The sequence below is a fragment of the Schistocerca americana genome, chromosome 6, assembly GCF_021461395.2.
Source record: "Schistocerca americana isolate TAMUIC-IGC-003095 chromosome 6, iqSchAmer2.1, whole genome shotgun sequence".
Lineage (NCBI taxonomy): Eukaryota > Metazoa > Arthropoda > Insecta > Orthoptera > Acrididae > Schistocerca > Schistocerca americana.
The window spans coordinates 197,735,264-197,752,887 of record NC_060124.1 but is presented as its reverse complement, the minus strand read 5'-3'; the positions used below and the strand labels follow the sequence as shown (position 1 = coordinate 197,752,887).

Here is a 17,624-nt window from a genome sequence, read left to right as displayed (position 1 = left end):
ATTGCATATGTTTTGCCACTTACAGGGCTGGAATAGATGGTGGTAGGAGGGTGCATAGGGCAAGTCTTGCAGTGGGGATCATTATGGGGGTAGGAGCCATAGGGTAGGGAGATGGCTGCAGAAGGAGCATAGGGTCTTACAAGAATATTGCAGAGATTGGGAATGTGCCAGAAAGCTATTCTAGGTGTGGTGGGCAAAATTTCACACAGAATGGATCTCATTTCAGGGCATGATTTTAGGACGTCATGGCCCTGTCAAAGTAGCTTATTAACAAAATGCAGACCAGGATAACACTGAGTCACCAATGGTGTGCTCAAAAGCTGATTTTTGGAGCAGCAGTACCAGGATTGGATGTCATCACCTGGGAAATCTGCGTTTTAAATAGGCTGGTGAGGTAACTACATGGAGTGAAGGCCGAGGTGAGAATGGTGGTGCATTGCTGTTAAGAGTCTGCATCCAAACAAATACATTTGCCACAGATGCCAAGACTATAAGGGAGGGAACGTTTGACATGGAAAGGACGACAACTTTCAAAATGTAAATACTGTTGTTTGTTGGTAGGCTTAATGTGGATGGAATTGTGTAGCTGGCCTTTGGTGAGGATGAGATCAACATCAAGGAAAGTGGCATGAGATTTGGAATAGGGCCATGTGAAATTTAACTGGGAGAAGGTATTCTGAGATTCCAGAAATTTTAGGTCAGCCTCACCATGAGTCAATAGTGTAAAGATGTCTAAACCAAGCCATGGGCTGAAGACTTGTGGATCCCAGGAAAGTCTCCTCCAAACGACCCATGAAATGGTTGGCAGAGGAAGGAGCTATCCCGGTTCCCATGGCCATACCCCTGATCTGTTTGTATGTCTGTCCCTGAAAGGTGAAGTGGTTGTTGGTAAGCATAAATTCAATTAAGGTGATTAGGAAGGATGTCACAGGTTTGGAATAAGGTGGGTGCTGACTGAGGAAATGTTCAGCAGCAGACAGACAATGCATGTGGGGGATGTTGGTATAGAGGGAGGTGCCACCAAAGGTTGCAAGCAAGGTATGTGGTGGGAGTGGGATGGGCACGGATTTCAGACAGTCCAGGAAATGGTTGGTATCTTTGATGTAGGAGGGGAGTCTTTGTACCTCAGGCTGCAGGTGTTGATCAACTAAGGCAGATATACGTTTGGTGAATGCTTTGAAGCCAGCAACTACAGGACAGCAAGGATGATTGGGTTTGTGCGGATCTTAGCGTACATTTACACTGCCTGTGATGTGATGAGACGTGATGCGAGGCATAATGGCCAAAGCTATGCAATGCAATGGAGCGTTTACATTGCACACGATACAGCGCGCGCGCGATCTGGCCAGCAGTTATTGAGCAGTCTCGGCACGAAGTCATTTTTCCTCGAACCAGTAATTTTTTTTTTATTAGAAAACAGTGCTCTGAGAATTCAATGCAGTCGTGAATGGGTGCATGAAATCAACAATGAGAGGAGGGCTTTAGGAGAATTTCATAATTTGTACATCGACTTGAGAAAAGATGAGGATAAATTTTGGAATTATTTCAGAATGAGTACAGAGACATTTGATTATATGGTGTTGCCTGTTTCAAATAGATTACAGAAGCAAAACACAAATTTCAGAATGGCTATTACCCCTGAAGAGAAAGTTATGGTCACCATCAGGTAAGTACACAATATTAAGTTTACAGCAATCATTTTATTATGAAAAATTTACAAATTGTGATAGATTCAAACTTTCTTTTAATACATTTTGACGTAGTTGACAATGAGAAATAAAATACATCACAGTTCACTCACTTAAGTATAAAAGTTTTCAGAATCTTGGTGGCTTGAAATAACAATGTGATCAGGTTGAATTTCAGAATTGACTATTTCATTTTGCGGATTTCCAGCACTTACGCGATTTCAACTGGATTTTCAGGTGCATAGGGTGATATCAACGAATGTGCAGTGGAAGTGGTTGGTTGTTCCAATTCTTCCAAAAGAACCTGCTTAACTTTTATCCTGGCTCTCAACTGAGCTGCTGGCGATAGTTTACGCATTTCTGGCAGCAAACTCACTACAAAATGATAACTGTCATCTTGTGTTTCTGATTTCGAAATTTTTGCTGCTCAATTAGCTTCAACTTTTGCTTTGTTTTGGTTTGTGTGTAGGGTGGGTCAGGGAGGAGGCATCGAAACGCTACCCTCTGAACTTACAGACAGTCTAGAAGAGCTGGCCTTCGTTGGTTTCATCGGGTGAAACTAACTAACTAACTAACTCTCTCTCTCTTCCATTTATTCTTCAGTACCTCGCCTGAAAATACAGACGTGAAAATATTCATAAATAATTAAGTACACTGTACACTTAATACATTTTTTGTCCTTAGCACATTAACTGCAAATCCTACCAAGGTCCTACACATCCTTCAATTACACTCATTTCATTCTTTTTCAGATATTTGTCGGTTGGGATGTCTTGCCATGCACTGTCACAGTCGTTTCGGATGGGTCTAACCACAGTCGCACAATGTGTGCATGAAATGTGCGCCACAATATGTGAAATTCTGAGCCCTGTGCATCTGCCTTCTTGTACTATACCACTTCTTCAAACCGCTGCAAAACACATGTATGCCAACTGGAAATTTCCTAATTGTGTGGGGGCCATTGATGGTAAGCATGTTAAGGTTAAATGTCGCCCTCATTCTGGGACAATGTATTACAATTACAAAAAATATTTTTCGCTTGCTTTACGAGCTGTAGCCGATGCTAACTGCAGATTAATAGCAGTCTACATTTGAGGCTATGGCAAGCAATCAGATGGTGACACATTTAGAGCAAGTAACGTGTACAATAATATTTTGAACAAAACCGAAAACTTGCCTCCACTGAAAGAACTACCAAGTACTTCAGTAAACGCCCCATTAGTGTTGGTTGGAGATGAAGCCTTTCCACTACTGGAAAACTTAATGTGCCCTTTCCCTGGGCTGTCACTGGCTGAGGAAGAGAGGTTATTTAACAGGAGGCTATAGAGGGCTAGAACGGTGGTGGAACCCACTTTTGGAATTATGGCCAGCAAGTGGCGTCTTCTCCAAAAGGAAATTGAAACTTCTGTAGAACATACAGACATTATTATTCAGTGCATCTGCGTCTTGCACAACATAATAATCCATAAAGATGGGCCTGACATATCCCTTCAATTGTCTACTGACCAGGACATAACAGAACACAGTGCTTTAGCAGCATGCTTCCAAAATGACAGAGCAAACAGTAGTGGTTCAAGAAGAGTGAGGCGTGTCAGAGAGGCCTTCAAAAACTATATCAACAGTCATTAATGCAACTACATTTCATGTCAAAATTTATCAAATACTGTAACTATTGTAAACGTCATTTCATTATCAAAATACTGTAATAGTATCTATACACAATTAAAATTAGAAAATAAACGAAGTTGTTTGTGTTACTTATTTCTTGGAGTCTTGTAGCTGTTTATTTTACTTTTTTGTACTTTCCACAATCTTCAGCTATTTCCTTCCATGCTTGACGAACAAAATCCCTATTGTGGTAATATTTATTTTTCTGGTCCCACAACACAGGGCGTTCACGCACATTGTTAGTCTTTCGACGTCCATCGCAAGCAAGCAACTACTCCAGACGCAAGTGTAAACAAGCCATTGCTCCAAACATTTGTGCGAAACACAAAGTCGGTTGCGACTACAGCGGAGTCATCACATCACACCGCATCACATTGCTCGGCCCAGCCTGCAGTCTAAATGCGCACCGCTCTGTTGCCACTGTTAAACCAAGCCTCCCCGTTGTCACGCGATTTCAGTGCATCATCACTCCGCTCGGCTCGCCATCGCGGGCAGTGTAAATTTAGCCTTAGGAAGAAGGTGAAAGGTGGGGGTGAGTGGTTTGAGGGGGGTGAGAAGTGCTATGGGTTGAGGTGTTAGTCCTTGTGAGTGGCCTGAGGTTTTAAGGAGGGACTGCAGGTCAGTTTGAATCGCAGGGATGGGATCTTGATGGCAGACACTGCATGCAGGTGTCAGACAGCTGGTGTAGACCTTCACTAACCTACTCCTTTGTCTGCTGAGAGGATAATGATTGAGTCATCAGCTTTTAGGGAATGTAGAGCCTGGAGTTCTGCAGAGGACAGGTTAGGGTGATGTTGAAGGGACCTGAGGAAGGGTTGTGAAGCAATGCTGTAATGATTATGAGCTTTAGTTGCCTTTGAGATTGGACGTCTTGAGTTGATATTAGTCAAGAATGCCTTTTAAGTCAACAAAGACGCCATTATCAACACCTCACTGAGTTTGTACGAGGTTTTGTAATAAGGCTATGTAAAGCTGCAGGAATGTAGCCACTGTACATACTTGTGACTGGTGTCACGAGAATGTACTGTCGCAAGGAGATTGGGCTTCAGATGGTCACGTGGCATTACTGAGATGGAAGACCACAGTGTGTGGCATATGGCTCCACAGTGATAAACTGTTGCAGATCTGTTACTTCAAGGACAGTTGCGAGCCAGACGCCCTGTAGCACGCATTCCACTGACCCCAAACCACCACCATTTGCGCATTCAGTAGTGTCAAGCAAGAGCTTATTGGAGGGCAGGATGGTGGTCTGTTTTGTTTTCTGATGAAAACTGCTTCTGCCTTGGTGCCAGTGATGGCCATGTGTAGGAAGGAGGCCAGTTGTGGAACTCAATCCAACCGCCTGTGTGCTAGACACACTGGACCCACACCTGAAGTTATGGTCTAGGGTGCAATTTCTTGTGACAGTAGGAGCACTCATGTGGTCATTCCGTGCATCCTGAGCGCGACATTGTATGTCAAACTGGTGATTCAACCTGTTATTGTGCCATTCATCAACAGTATTCCAGGAGGTGTTTTCCAACAGGATAATGCTCGCCCACACACAGCTGTTGTAACTCAACATGCACTGCAGTGTGTCAACATGTTGCCTTGGCCTGCTTGATCACCAGATTTGTCATCAATCGAGCACGTAGGGACACCATTGCACAGTAACTACTGCATCATCTCCCAATAACTTTAACCATTCCTGTATTGACCGACCACATGCAAAAGGCGTGGAACTCCCATCGACAAACTGACATCTGTACAACTCAATGCATGCATGTCTACATGCTTGCATTCAACATTCTGGCGGCTACCCAAGTTGTTAATCTACCAGCATTTCACAATTGCAATGATTTATCTTGTCCTTACATTAACCTGTGATCTTGCAATGTTAGTCAATCATGTTACCTAGTCAAATGTATTTCTGAAATTTCATAACAATATTTATTATGTTTTGGTGTTGAAATTTTTTTTGTCTCCGTGTATTTTGTTCATTTCTTTTTACCTAATGGTCAGAATCTATAGCAAATGTGTTTTGGGCAATCACTGAATAATGTCCCATTTTGCAATCCATCAATGTACAGCACATCATAGCCTTAGTGCAACTGCTGAATGTGACTGTCATGATGTACTTATGTTTCAGTACTCTAACAGAGAAATGAGTGATGACACATATGCTAGTCCATTGCAGGCATGCATCACCTATAAGTTGGTTTTTGGAAAATGTAGCCTACATTTCAAAGAAATGACAAAACTAATAGAAAAAGTTGTTGAATTTTGCCAAATTGAGACAGTTACTTTTCCCATAGTTCCACACAATAAATAATGCTCATGTTTCTACAAAGGAAAGTCTTGCCACCAAAGAAGTGTGACAACTGTAGAAAAGTCACTCCCTAATCTTCAGAGACTCCCATCCAGATGACACGAAATTCCAAACTCTGAACTCTCATCAATGTGATGATTCAGCAACAAATGTTGGCAAAATACTTTACGTCTAAACACGGCTACATATAGTAAATACTATTCACTATTCCACATGATCAGTCCATATAATTTAAAATACAGAGCCGTAACAATTAGTTTCTATAGCTCGTCTTCACATTTACAATAAGAACTTGCAGGTAAATGAAGGCTGATGGTTTCAAATAAGCAAGTCTAATAGGTGAAACCTTTCATATAATATAGAAAGCTGTATTTAGCTTGTGGAAATTTATGTCTGCGTCTCCACATTGCATGGTAGTGAATGAAGGCATTCACAGATGGCAAAAAAATTACCCAGGTGAGTTTTGGACAGATAGTAATCTTATGGAAAACATTGGCTAGGAAAGGACAATGCAGTTACAATGCATTTAGCACATAAGCTTCTCCAGGACAATTAGGATTGTCAATATTAGCTACAGGAGCAGTTTTGTCTACGATTCCAACTGATGTTTCAAGTGACATCAACCCAGATGGTAACCAATGGCAACTGAAATCAAATTTCAAGAAGGGATTAGAAGGAAGTGTTCCAGAATCTTCCATCGAAATTAGTAACTGTTCCAGGTAGTACTCAATTCCAGGATACAGCAACATAGAACATCTCAAATGAAAAACTCAATTCAGAAAACTGTTAAATTACAAAGATGAAGAATGGCTGGTCACTGCTTGCTTGGACAAGGCAAGATTTCAACTGCCAATACATACATTTGAAAGAAGAAAAAATTATTCTTTACTTTTGCAATTTTATGTTCCTAGAGGAACAAAGTGGCTGGAAACAGTTGGAAAGCTTTTTTAGAATCTACAGCCAGTTACCCTTTATGCTTTACCTAACCTAACCATTGGTTTGCTGCCAGATAATTCATCTATTACTCAGCGTCGTTTTCTAACTGAATTCCGTCAGCATCACCAGATCAATTTCAACTACATTCCCACCCTTGTTTTACTTTCATGACATTCCTCTTATAACCTCTTTACAAGATACCATGCATTCTGTTCTCCCAAGACAGAATTACACTGTCATCAGCAAACCTCAAAGAGATCTTTTCTCTGAGCTGATTCCCTTTCCAAATTTATCTTTGGTTTCCCTCACAGCTTGTTCAATGAACAGAGTTAATAACATCAGGGACACACTACAACCTCCTCAACTACAGTTTTCCTTTCATGTCCAGCTCATAACTGCAGCCTGGTTTCCATACAAGTTACAATCATCTGCAGCCTGTATTTTATTCCTGCTACCCTCAGAATTTCAAGTAGTGCAGTGCCGTCATCAATGTTCTCTATATCTAAAAATTCCATAAACAGGTTTGACTTTCTTGTATCTATCTTCCAATTAGTTGTAGAGTAAATATTTTATTACACGTACCTACACATCCCTAACCCAAACTGCTCTCTTAAGGTTTGCCCATACCTGTTCCATTCTTCTGTAAATAACAGTCAATATTTGTAATCATCAAACTGAATTTTTTTAAAGTATTACAGGAAGTAGTTGTGAACAGCAGCAAAATATTAAATACAAATCATTGACCTTTACACCCAGTTAATTCTAAAGTGGCAGAAAATGCAGTGATGACAAAAACAATAGAAAGAACAACCACCAAATTTTCTCAGACATTTAATGCAAGCAGAACATTTTTCCCAACTCAACTGTTTCAATGTCACTGAAAAAACATGATTCTTTACGCCTTTCACTCAAAGAGACAAAAATGTGCTGACTGTACAAATCACGAATTTATTTCTAACCATAATCTAATTACAGGTACATCATTTTTTATTAGAATCAGTAGCCTGTAAAAGATTATTGAACTATTTTCAAATGACCTTTTAACAGTTGCTAAATTTGGCTTCATAAAGCCCTTATTACACTTAGTCCTTCAAAAAATCACTTATAAAAGCTAGGACCAGCAAAAAAAAATGATAAAACTACCCTAGTACACTGCCAAATCCAGAATATTGGAATAGTCAACAATTCAATTAACTCATTGAGAAATTGCAAACATATACTGACAGGTACTACAAGTACATATACTAGATTAAATTCAATGTGTGAAGCTTCTAACCACACAGACAGGTAATAAATGAATATTTCAGTGGGGTTGGAAGAGTAATGTAAAATGAGATGATGTAGATTAGAATGTACACTGAAGCAATGGAGACCATACAGTTAACATTATGACATTTTACTATAGAGGACCAGTGCTGGAGTAAATACAAGTGCAGCCACAATTTTACACAAAGAAAGATGTTTAACATGTTGATTGTCATGTGGTCACTGCAGAGGTTTTCAGCTAACATCATGCACCAACCAGTGTCCACATGCTCAACTTTTAGCACAGTTTTGTGCATTAATATGAAGTACCATTGTGTGTATCGAAATAATGCAGAGAGATTATACAAGGCCCCTAAACAAGTATAATGGATCCTTCACATCAGGGACATTTCCAGAGCAGTTAAACCAAGCAAGAGTTGTACCTTTGCTTAACCCAGATAACCCTGACGTCCTTCTGGAAGGACGACGTCACTCACTGTTGAAATTATTTATTTTTGCGAATAACGCATTGTTGCAACGGACTGTGACACATTGTTATATGAAGTAGGCAGAGCCAGTTGCGCCCTGCGACAGTCAGTTTGACGGTGTCGTTAATAGTGAGTGAGAAACTGTGCCTTGAAGATAGGGGCGATTTTACCATGGACGAACTGACTGACCTCGTCATCGATGGGTATGTATATTTTCTTTCATATTGCGTCAGTAATTCTGAAACTTGTCATATAATATCTTAAAGAATTAACCTATATTATTTATGGGCTTATATTACGATTGAAAGTTTTCGTCAGTTGTAATTCAATTATGTTTTCAACCGTCCTTCCAGAAGGACGTCAGGATAATATGTTGTCATTTTGTATTCACAGAAAACGAAGTACACTGATGGAACTTTTGGACATGTTAGAATCAAAAGATGAGGGAATACCTAACACTGGTGTGAATGTAACATTACACCCTCCTCTAAATTTAACTGATGACGTAACAGATGAAGATTCTGGTGCTGAAGAAAATCCAAGTGTAGATAAATTACCAGCAAGTCAGCTCAATGCTACTGCGCTTTGTGATTTGGCCATATTTACCAATGGTAATGCTGTGAATGCAACAAGGAAACAATCCTTCACCTCTGATGATGTTCCAGGACCCTCCAGCAGTACAAAAACAGCAACAATAACAACAACAACAACCACAAACAAACCAGCAAGGCTATCGAAGAATAAAGATCTAAACCTCAAGAAATATAACTGGAAAAGTGGTGAAATTGTTAATCCAACACCTGTATAGCCTCTAATGTTCACAGTTGAAATGAAGAAAGGGCGAACACCACTTGAATATTTCCAACAGTTTTTTGATAACGAAGTGCTTCTAATGATGGTCACATGCACAAATCAGTACGCAGCCAAGAGAAATAGACTAGGTGATTGTTCAGAAGATGAGATGTTGGTGTTTATTGCAATACTTCTGCTAAGTGGATATGTAACAGTGTCACGCAGAAAGATGTACTGACAATCAGATAAAGGCAGTCACAACGACCTCGTAACAAATGCCATGTTCAGAGATCGATTTGACTTCATCTTTTCCAATTTGCATGTATGCAACAATGACAATTTAGATAAATCAGACCGTTTTGGGAAAATCCGCCCATTACTGTGTATGCTGAATGATAGATTCAAACAATTTGCGCCTCACGTGCGGCATCATTCTGTCGATGAATCGATGGTCCCACACTTCGGCAATCACGGGTGCAAACAATTCATAAAAAGGAAATCAATCCGATACGGATTCAAATTTTGGTGTGGAGGCACATGTGGTGGATATATTATTTGGCTCGAACCCTACCAAGGAGCTGGCACGTGTAGTAAGGATTATGAAACGAAAGGTATGGGGTACGGTGTGGTAATGACTTATGTTGACCAGTTACTTCCACGTGTTCCATATCGAATATACTTTGATAACCTCTTCACCAGCGTTGAACTTCTACATGACCTAAAAGAGAGGGGCGTGGAAGCAACAGGAACAATAAGAGGAAACAGAGTTAAGAATTGTACTCTATCACCTGTAGAAAAAATGATAAAAGAAAATAGAGGATCATATGAAGTTTGTTCTGACTCAGCATCCGGGATTTCCATTGTACGTTGGAACGATAACAATGTTGTTACTGTAGCCACCAACTTTGACAGAGTGCAACCACTACGCTCTGTAGCAAGATTTTCCAGGGAACAAAAGAAAAGGATTAGCGTGCCTCAACTTAACTTATTACACTCCTACAATACTCATATGGGAGGTATAGATCGAGCTGAGCACAATGTATCCCTACATAGTGCTCTATAAGAGAAAAAGTGGTATTTCCCGATCATTGCACATTTTATAGACATTGCACAGCAAAATGCCTGGGATCTCTACAAGCACAACGAAGAACCCATTGATCATCTGACATTTCGTCGTCGAATTGTCACTGCAATTCTTGAAAGTCACAAAAGAGTCACTACCAGCAGAGGACGTCCTAGTAAGAGGGCAGAACTAGATTCTAGATTTGATGGAAGAGAACATTATGTTGCTGAATTACCAACGGATGAGGTAACAAAAAAGAAGAAGCAGCTGAAATGCCGAAGTTGCCACAAAAAAACTACTACTATGTGCATAAAATTTGATGAACCACTTCATGTTTGTTGCTTTTTGTCTTATCATACTAGTGCATAAAATATGTGTATAGGTTATTTTCTTTGTTTTTTGTATTTGTTAGTTGTTTTAGCATATAATTCAAATTTATTTATGTTTATTTGGAAGTATAAAAACCGAAACAAGTTAATTGCGCAATGTCATATACTTTAAAAACACGTTCCCTTATTGCCCTGATGTCCTTCTGGAAGGACGCCCATTTTTGGAAATACTAAATAAAAATAAATACTCAAAATTGTTTTTACTTTCTCCCTTACAACCCTGTGAATGAATGTAGATAAGATATAACTCAATTTTTTATGAAAAAAAAAAAAATCAGGACTATCTGGGTTAAGAACAGTAATACAGAAGACCTAGAAATTACTGGCCCATTTCTCTGCTGTCACCATTCTCAAAAATAGAAGCAATTATGAAAAACAGATTAATGAATAATCTGAATAAAGACAATCTTCTAAGCAAATCACAGTTTGGTTTCTGAAGTGACAAAAATACGGAATCAGCTATAGTACAATTCACGAGTTATACTGAATGCTCTTGACAAAGGTGTGTGTGTGTCACAGGCATATTTTTGAATCTCTCTAAGGCCTTTGATACAGTTGACCACAAGATTCTATTAAATAAATTAGAAACATTACAAATAAGATGGGTAGCTAATGACTTGTTTCAATCATACCTAGCAGATAGGGTACAAAGAGATAACACATACCTCAAATAGATCTGAACATTTAGTAAAACACTTATCAGAACTAAACTACATTAATATAGGGGTTCCACCAGGTAGTATATTATGACCAATACTATTCCTGATATACATCAATGACTTTCCCAGTGGTGTCACTCACGGTGAAAAAAATTCTCTCCAATGATAACAGCAACATTATAGCCGCTGAGAGAACAAGAGAACTACTTGCAGAGCAAGTAAATTAAACTCTCAAGGAAGTTTACGATTGGTCAATAAGTAATAAAATGACATTGAACATAAAGGAAACTAATGCCATGAATTTCAGTTTGAAGAGGGAAAATTAATGTTAAATGTAAACGCCACCTCTATGACTGTTAAATGCAAAATTTCTAGGTATGAATATTAATTCTCAGCTGAAGTGGTGTGAACACACAAAGTCATCAGCATGTTACACCCTTAGAATCCTATCATCAGTGTGTAACATGCCGGTGTTAGTTACGTACTATTCATATGTACACTATTCTCAACTATGGCATTCTCTCTCTCTCTCTTTTTTTTGGGGGGGGGGGGGGAATGAACAAAATTTTCAAACTCTAGAAAAAAGCCATAAGAATAATAACCAAAAATAGTAGTCAAGCTCATTGCAAATATCTGTTTAAAACACTGGAAATTTTAACTGTTCAGTATGAATACATTTACCAGTCAATTGCACACATCAAAAATAAAATTGGTAATTACTGTACAAACAGCTCTGTCCATGACCAAGGAACAAGAGCTAGACTCACATTTACCAGGAAAAAATAAGACTCAAAACAGCATTTTCTACCAAGGAATAAAACTGCACAATAAATTACCAAAAGAGATTAAATTGCAAAAATACACTTATTTAAAAATGTAGCTAAAAAGGACCAGTTACGAAATACATTTCAGACATCGAATGATTACTTAGATAAAACACAGTAGGGGTAAAAATGTACAAATAAATAATGATTAAAACATCCAGCATTCCACATAACCACCTTCCCGTTTATTTTCCTTTTCGAGAAAAACTTACCCCCAAGCTATGCATACCACAATACTAACAACTGATAGGGAGATACGAGTGAACTGTGTGGCATTACATTATCAATTATTTGTAAAAAAAAAAGTATTGTACACCAGGAGTAAATCTAATGATTGTCTAACTAGAAGTCTGTAAATGTATGTGCATACAAATTAGCTTATCTCAAATTTGTCTAACTTTTAAATACTGTGACATATCGCTGTAAACAATGTGCAAATAAAGCAGTAGCTGCTGCTACTACTGATACACTGTACTGAAAAGAGTGGAGCAGCTGGCCAAGCGGTTCTAGGCACTTCAGTCTGGAACTGCACAACAGCTACAGTCGCAGGTTCGAATCCTGCTCAGGCATGGATGTGTGTGATGTCCTTAGGTTAGTTAGGTTTAAGTAGTTGTAGGTTCTAGGGGGCTGATGACCTCAGATGTTAAGTCCCATTGTGCTCAGTGCCATATGAACAATTTTTTTTAGGCTGGAGCAAGTGGACCCCAGCAGGCAAATGTCAAAGTGTGAACCTCTGCTGTGTCCACAAGAAGTCCTTGTTAAACAATCTCAGAACATAAGTTTGTTTTAAAAATGAAGAGAATATTGCAAATCAGACCACCAAATTAACCAAAAATACTTGTTTGCTTAGCAGACAAACTGTTAGTAGATAAATACTGTCCTTTGGCACAACCTGCCTTTAGACAAGGTCAAGTATGAACATTAAGTACATGTCATGTCTTGCAGAAGCCTCTTCAGGGATCTTTAAGTCTTACACTTACATTCAGTAAAGAGACTGAATTTAGGATGAACTCAAATCCACCAACACAACATTGGAAGTATAGGTAATTTCTGTATGGGGTATGTCATCAAAAGTGTAAAATGAAGTTTTTTATTGCAATCAGATATTTAAAAATTCCCATCCTGTGGCAGCTTTTCATCTCGTGAACAGGAATTCGTGGCAATCCATATAAAACTGTTCTGAAGACTGTACCCACATGAAGTGTACCATATACGCCACTCCAAAATTTATAGTAATATTTTGACGCAGGCATGTAAGCTTCATACCTATGCCCATGTTAAAATGGTTCCAAATTTTCCAGTACTAAAATTCCTTATTCCCAACAAAGCAGCTGAATGGAGACAGCATAAACCAAAAAAGTCAGTGTTGAACTATTGTGTAGCACTCAATGCTATTCAGACAACATTTAGTGCACAAATTATAATGCATATTGCATGTAGACTGAAGATGAAAGAGCATCAAAGACAAACTATCTTTCACAAAGTAAATGATTAACGTATCTTAGCAAGACAACTGATAGGCAAACTGCTGCTGCTGTACTCTTCTGCAGATACAGTATATTATACTGCAAAAATATTAAGCCCCCACCAAATGCAAAATAGTAACAAGCTTACTAAGTAAAAAACTGACACCTAACCCTGAAAAGGCTTACAAAATTGAAGAGTGGATGACCCCCATATACATATGCAGAAGAATATTCTGGTGTAATAACTTATCAAGATTTGAACTAACCTTTCAAGTAATGCAACGTTCTTTACCAACTATTTCAGTGATGGGCCATAATATTTCACACATGTTAATTCATTTCAGTCCACAATCATTTTTAAGACATAAGTACATCCAATTGTTCACCCCAACAATCTAGGTTTTTGCCTTAATCTTATAAGCAATAGAATGTGCAAGGAAGGAAAAGCTGTATGCACTACTAAAGCACAGTAACTGAAAAAGTGGGTGAAAGTTTTATTCATTCATTTTTTAATACATGAACTGCAAATTTTGCAAGTGGTCTGTCCAAGACATAGCAATTACATGTAACATGTTGAGATTAGTTCCTGATCTTCTTCTTGGGGCGAATGTTGTTGGTATGTCCACATTTCTTCTTGCGGCAGTTAGTAGCTCTTGGATGTAGCCGGGCATAGCACTTTCGACAAATCATTTTGTCGCAATTGTACTTCTGAGCCAAAATACGGAGTGTAGGTTCAATTACACCCCCACGAAGACGAAGCACCAAGTGTAAAGTGGATTCTACAATTTAAAAGAAACATTCTGATGTGTTTAAATGGTTTTTAAGTAGACCTTAATGTAAACATTTACATGGATGCAATCTCTCAGAGATATTGGTGGTATAGGTTTGTCAGCATACCTATCAGATAGCAAATACTAAGTCATCATTAGATTGCCTTAAGTACAAGAAAGCTGTGGCTGTTTTAGACACTACCTATTCAGCTCAGCCCACCAACACATCACATTACACCAAATTACATAAGTTTACTTTCAAAAACTTATCAGGTTCCCACTGTGGCATAGTAATGCGGGAAAGATTACAACTGCATGAAGACTGCACAATGATCAAGCAAGTGCTAAAATTTAATTATGTAAATCAGTCAACTCTTAAAAGAGCATCACGTGACAGCAATCCAATAACAGACTACATCCTCATTATGAAAATGAACCCCCCCCCCCTCCAACCAACCTTCATAGATAACACACAACACCTGCAGAAATTAAAAACCACTATCATCACTAATCTGATTTCACAATTTTTGTGTAAGGGCTTTGGGCATGTCATCCCTCTTTACGAAAAATTTAAATTTGTAATCAAGAGTATAACCAGCACAGCAAAAATGACTGACAAATATTAAATGACATAGTTATTACACACAGTAATAATTCAACCATGGTCGACTAAAGATAATTACACTAAGTGCCTACAAAAACAGGGTATGACCACATGGTCACAACGGATTTGAGCAAAATCTTAGAACTAAAAAGAAGTTATACAGTTCCTTAAGAATGCAATGCTAATGCCTGTCACTCTCCCAAGTATCAGCAACAGCTTTTGGCAACTACAACATTATGAAAGCAATTACCTTATAATACACCAAGCATGTCATACAATAGATCAGACCAAAGTCTAGACTGTGCTTACTTGCTTACACTAACCAAACAAAACTAATTTAGGAATTAACACAAATTCCACAGTAGCTTTTCAATACATGCGAGTCTAAACAAAAGATGCAACAATTAAGCAGAAAATGGAAGGAGACCTTACCCTTTTGAATGTTGTAATCTGAGAGTGTCCTCCCATCTTCCAACTGTTTGCCAGCAAATATCAATCTTTGCTGATCTGGAGGAATACCTTCCTTATCTTGAATCTTCGCCTTTACATTTTCAATTGTGTCAGAGGCTTCTACCTCCAAAGTAATGGTCTTCCCAGTAAGGGTCTTAACGAAAATTTGCATCTTGAATTACAGTCTGTAAGAAAAGAAAAAAAAATTACAGAACCTGAAAATACAATTAAAAACTACGAGTTATTTTAGCAGACATCAGAGATCTTGGTGGTAAAAATGAGTCGTCAGTAACAACTCAGAGTAGCAAATAATAAGTCATCATTCTTTAAAATGCACAGTAGTAGCTAAATGTAGTTTGAATAAGAATGTATTCAGCGACCACCTCATAGCGACACGAGTAAACATACCATCGCCTGTACATGAAAACTTCTCGAACTTACTTTCAAGGAAACTAACTACACGTGGCACTATTATCACAAGTATTAAATAGATCTAATAATGTAACCACACAAATACTTTAAGGTAATTCAAATATCTAACAGCTTTCACAAAAACCATTACAAATTTCATTACAATTAAACACATCTACACAAAACACTTACTCCTCGACCATCCAAATGAGAGAACAAATCCGAACGGAAACCACAGAAGATATGGGCAACGAGGGAGGTTGCCAAAGATATCCCAAAGTTGCGAAATCACATTGAAAACCAAAGACAGATCTGGTGCAGATCTGTGTAGAGTGTAGCCAATCGTGCAGAAGACCCATACTGCATCACTGTCGAAACATATTTTGGTCTAACTAATTTTATAATTTTTTTCAAGAAGGAAGTTGAATCTAGGCCACTCCACATGCGACAAGCTATCTGCAGACATCAGATCTGCGTCAACTGATCGTTCTGTTGGCCAGAATGGAGTTAGAGGTTTGCCCAAAATTGCTATATTTCGGGGGCAAAATTCACATCTGCGCAGAAAAAATCTGCAGCACGAAACGTGTTTGAGTCAACTAATTGTTCAGTGTCTTGTTTCTCGTCTCTGCGTGCACAATGAATTATAAAATGCTTGATATGCGTCAGTGCCATTGAAACACATAGGAGAAACACATATTTGTGGAGCGTAAAGAACATGAATTACAGAGCTTGAGTTAAGAAGGGACCTCTTATAATTCTTTTGAAAGCGTAAACAACAGCTGTTGACCCTACAACGAACAGGGAAATTGTTATTTCAGAAAAAAAGATCATTTTAGACTTACCCAAAATAATTAGTTCTGTAGAGATCTCTCACATCACAGTCACTTTCATAGAAGATCGCTGACATACATTCACTCAGTACTGTCCTAAGTTGCAATTTTTCAGCAACATAGATAAAATGAAAAAAAGTATTATTGTGCAGAAGAGTATAGTCCAGACATCGTGTTAAGTTTATGAAGAACATTATGCAGCAACGCCTTCAGGAGCATAGGGATTCTTCTACTTCACCCTTAATGTCGCAGGTACGCTCTCACAGACTACTACCATTTATTGTTACTCTGTTGCTAAGGCGTAGTGGAGTAGGAAATTACAGCGTCGTCGTGTAATTGTTCTTTCCCGAATCTGCTGTGGTTTCCTTTGCCAGTAGCCGCTTGAATATGACGTCGTCATTTACTATTACTGCTTCTTTCGTGCCAGCGGCCTCTGAGACCACACCTGAGACTTTCTCTTATGGACTCAGTAACCAGGTACAGGTCTACTCTTCATGTTGTGGACCCTGACTTTGAGGATGTTGTTGTTGTGATCTTCAGTCCTGAGACTGGTTTGATGCAGCTCTCCATGCTACTCTATACTGTGCAAGCTTCTTCATCTCCCAGTTCTTACTGCAACCTACATCCTTCTGAATCTGCTTAGTGTATTCATCTCTTGGTCTCCCTCTACGATTTTTACCGTCCACACTGCCCTACAATGCTAAATTTGTGATCCCTTGATGCCTCTGAACATTTCCTACCAACCGGTCCCTTCTTCTTGTCAAGTTGTGCCACAAACTCCTCTTCTCCCCAATTCTATTCAATACCTCCTCATTAGTTATGTGACCTACCCATTTAATCTTCAGCATTCCTCTGTAGCACCACATTTCGAAACCTTCTATTCTCTTCTTGTCCAAACTATTTATCGTCCATGTTTCACTTCCATACATGGCTACACTCATTACAAATACTTTCAGAAACGGCTTCCTGACACTTAAATCTATACTCGATGTTAACAAATTTCTCTTCTTCAGAAACGCTTTTCTTGCCACTG

At 38.7% G+C, this 17,624-nt stretch overlaps 1 protein-coding gene and 2 non-coding genes across 3 annotated transcripts in view; all 3 read right to left on the bottom strand.

Annotated features, from left to right (window-relative positions):
* The window catches only part of LOC124619244 (polyubiquitin), a 77,879-nt gene extending 61,826 nt beyond the window's left edge, over positions 1 to 16,053 (bottom strand). The window contains exons 1-3 of the mRNA XM_047145489.1: positions 15,954 to 16,053; positions 15,333 to 15,535; positions 14,268 to 14,305 (exon numbers count right to left, since the gene is read on the bottom strand). Coding sequence (XP_047001445.1) covers positions 14,268 to 14,305; positions 15,333 to 15,522 — 228 coding nt within the window. The 5' untranslated portion in view covers positions 15,523 to 15,535; positions 15,954 to 16,053. The remainder of the gene's footprint in view (positions 1 to 14,267; positions 14,306 to 15,332; positions 15,536 to 15,953) is intronic.
* On the bottom strand, positions 14,384 to 14,457 carry LOC124620920. Its single transcript, XR_006980425.1, has one exon. It is a non-coding gene; the product is annotated as a small nucleolar RNA SNORD24 (small nucleolar RNA).
* LOC124620921 lies at positions 15,603 to 15,678 on the bottom strand. The gene has a single exon (XR_006980426.1). It is a non-coding gene; the product is annotated as a small nucleolar RNA SNORD24 (small nucleolar RNA).
* Positions 16,054 to 17,624: the final 1,571 nt, after the last annotated feature.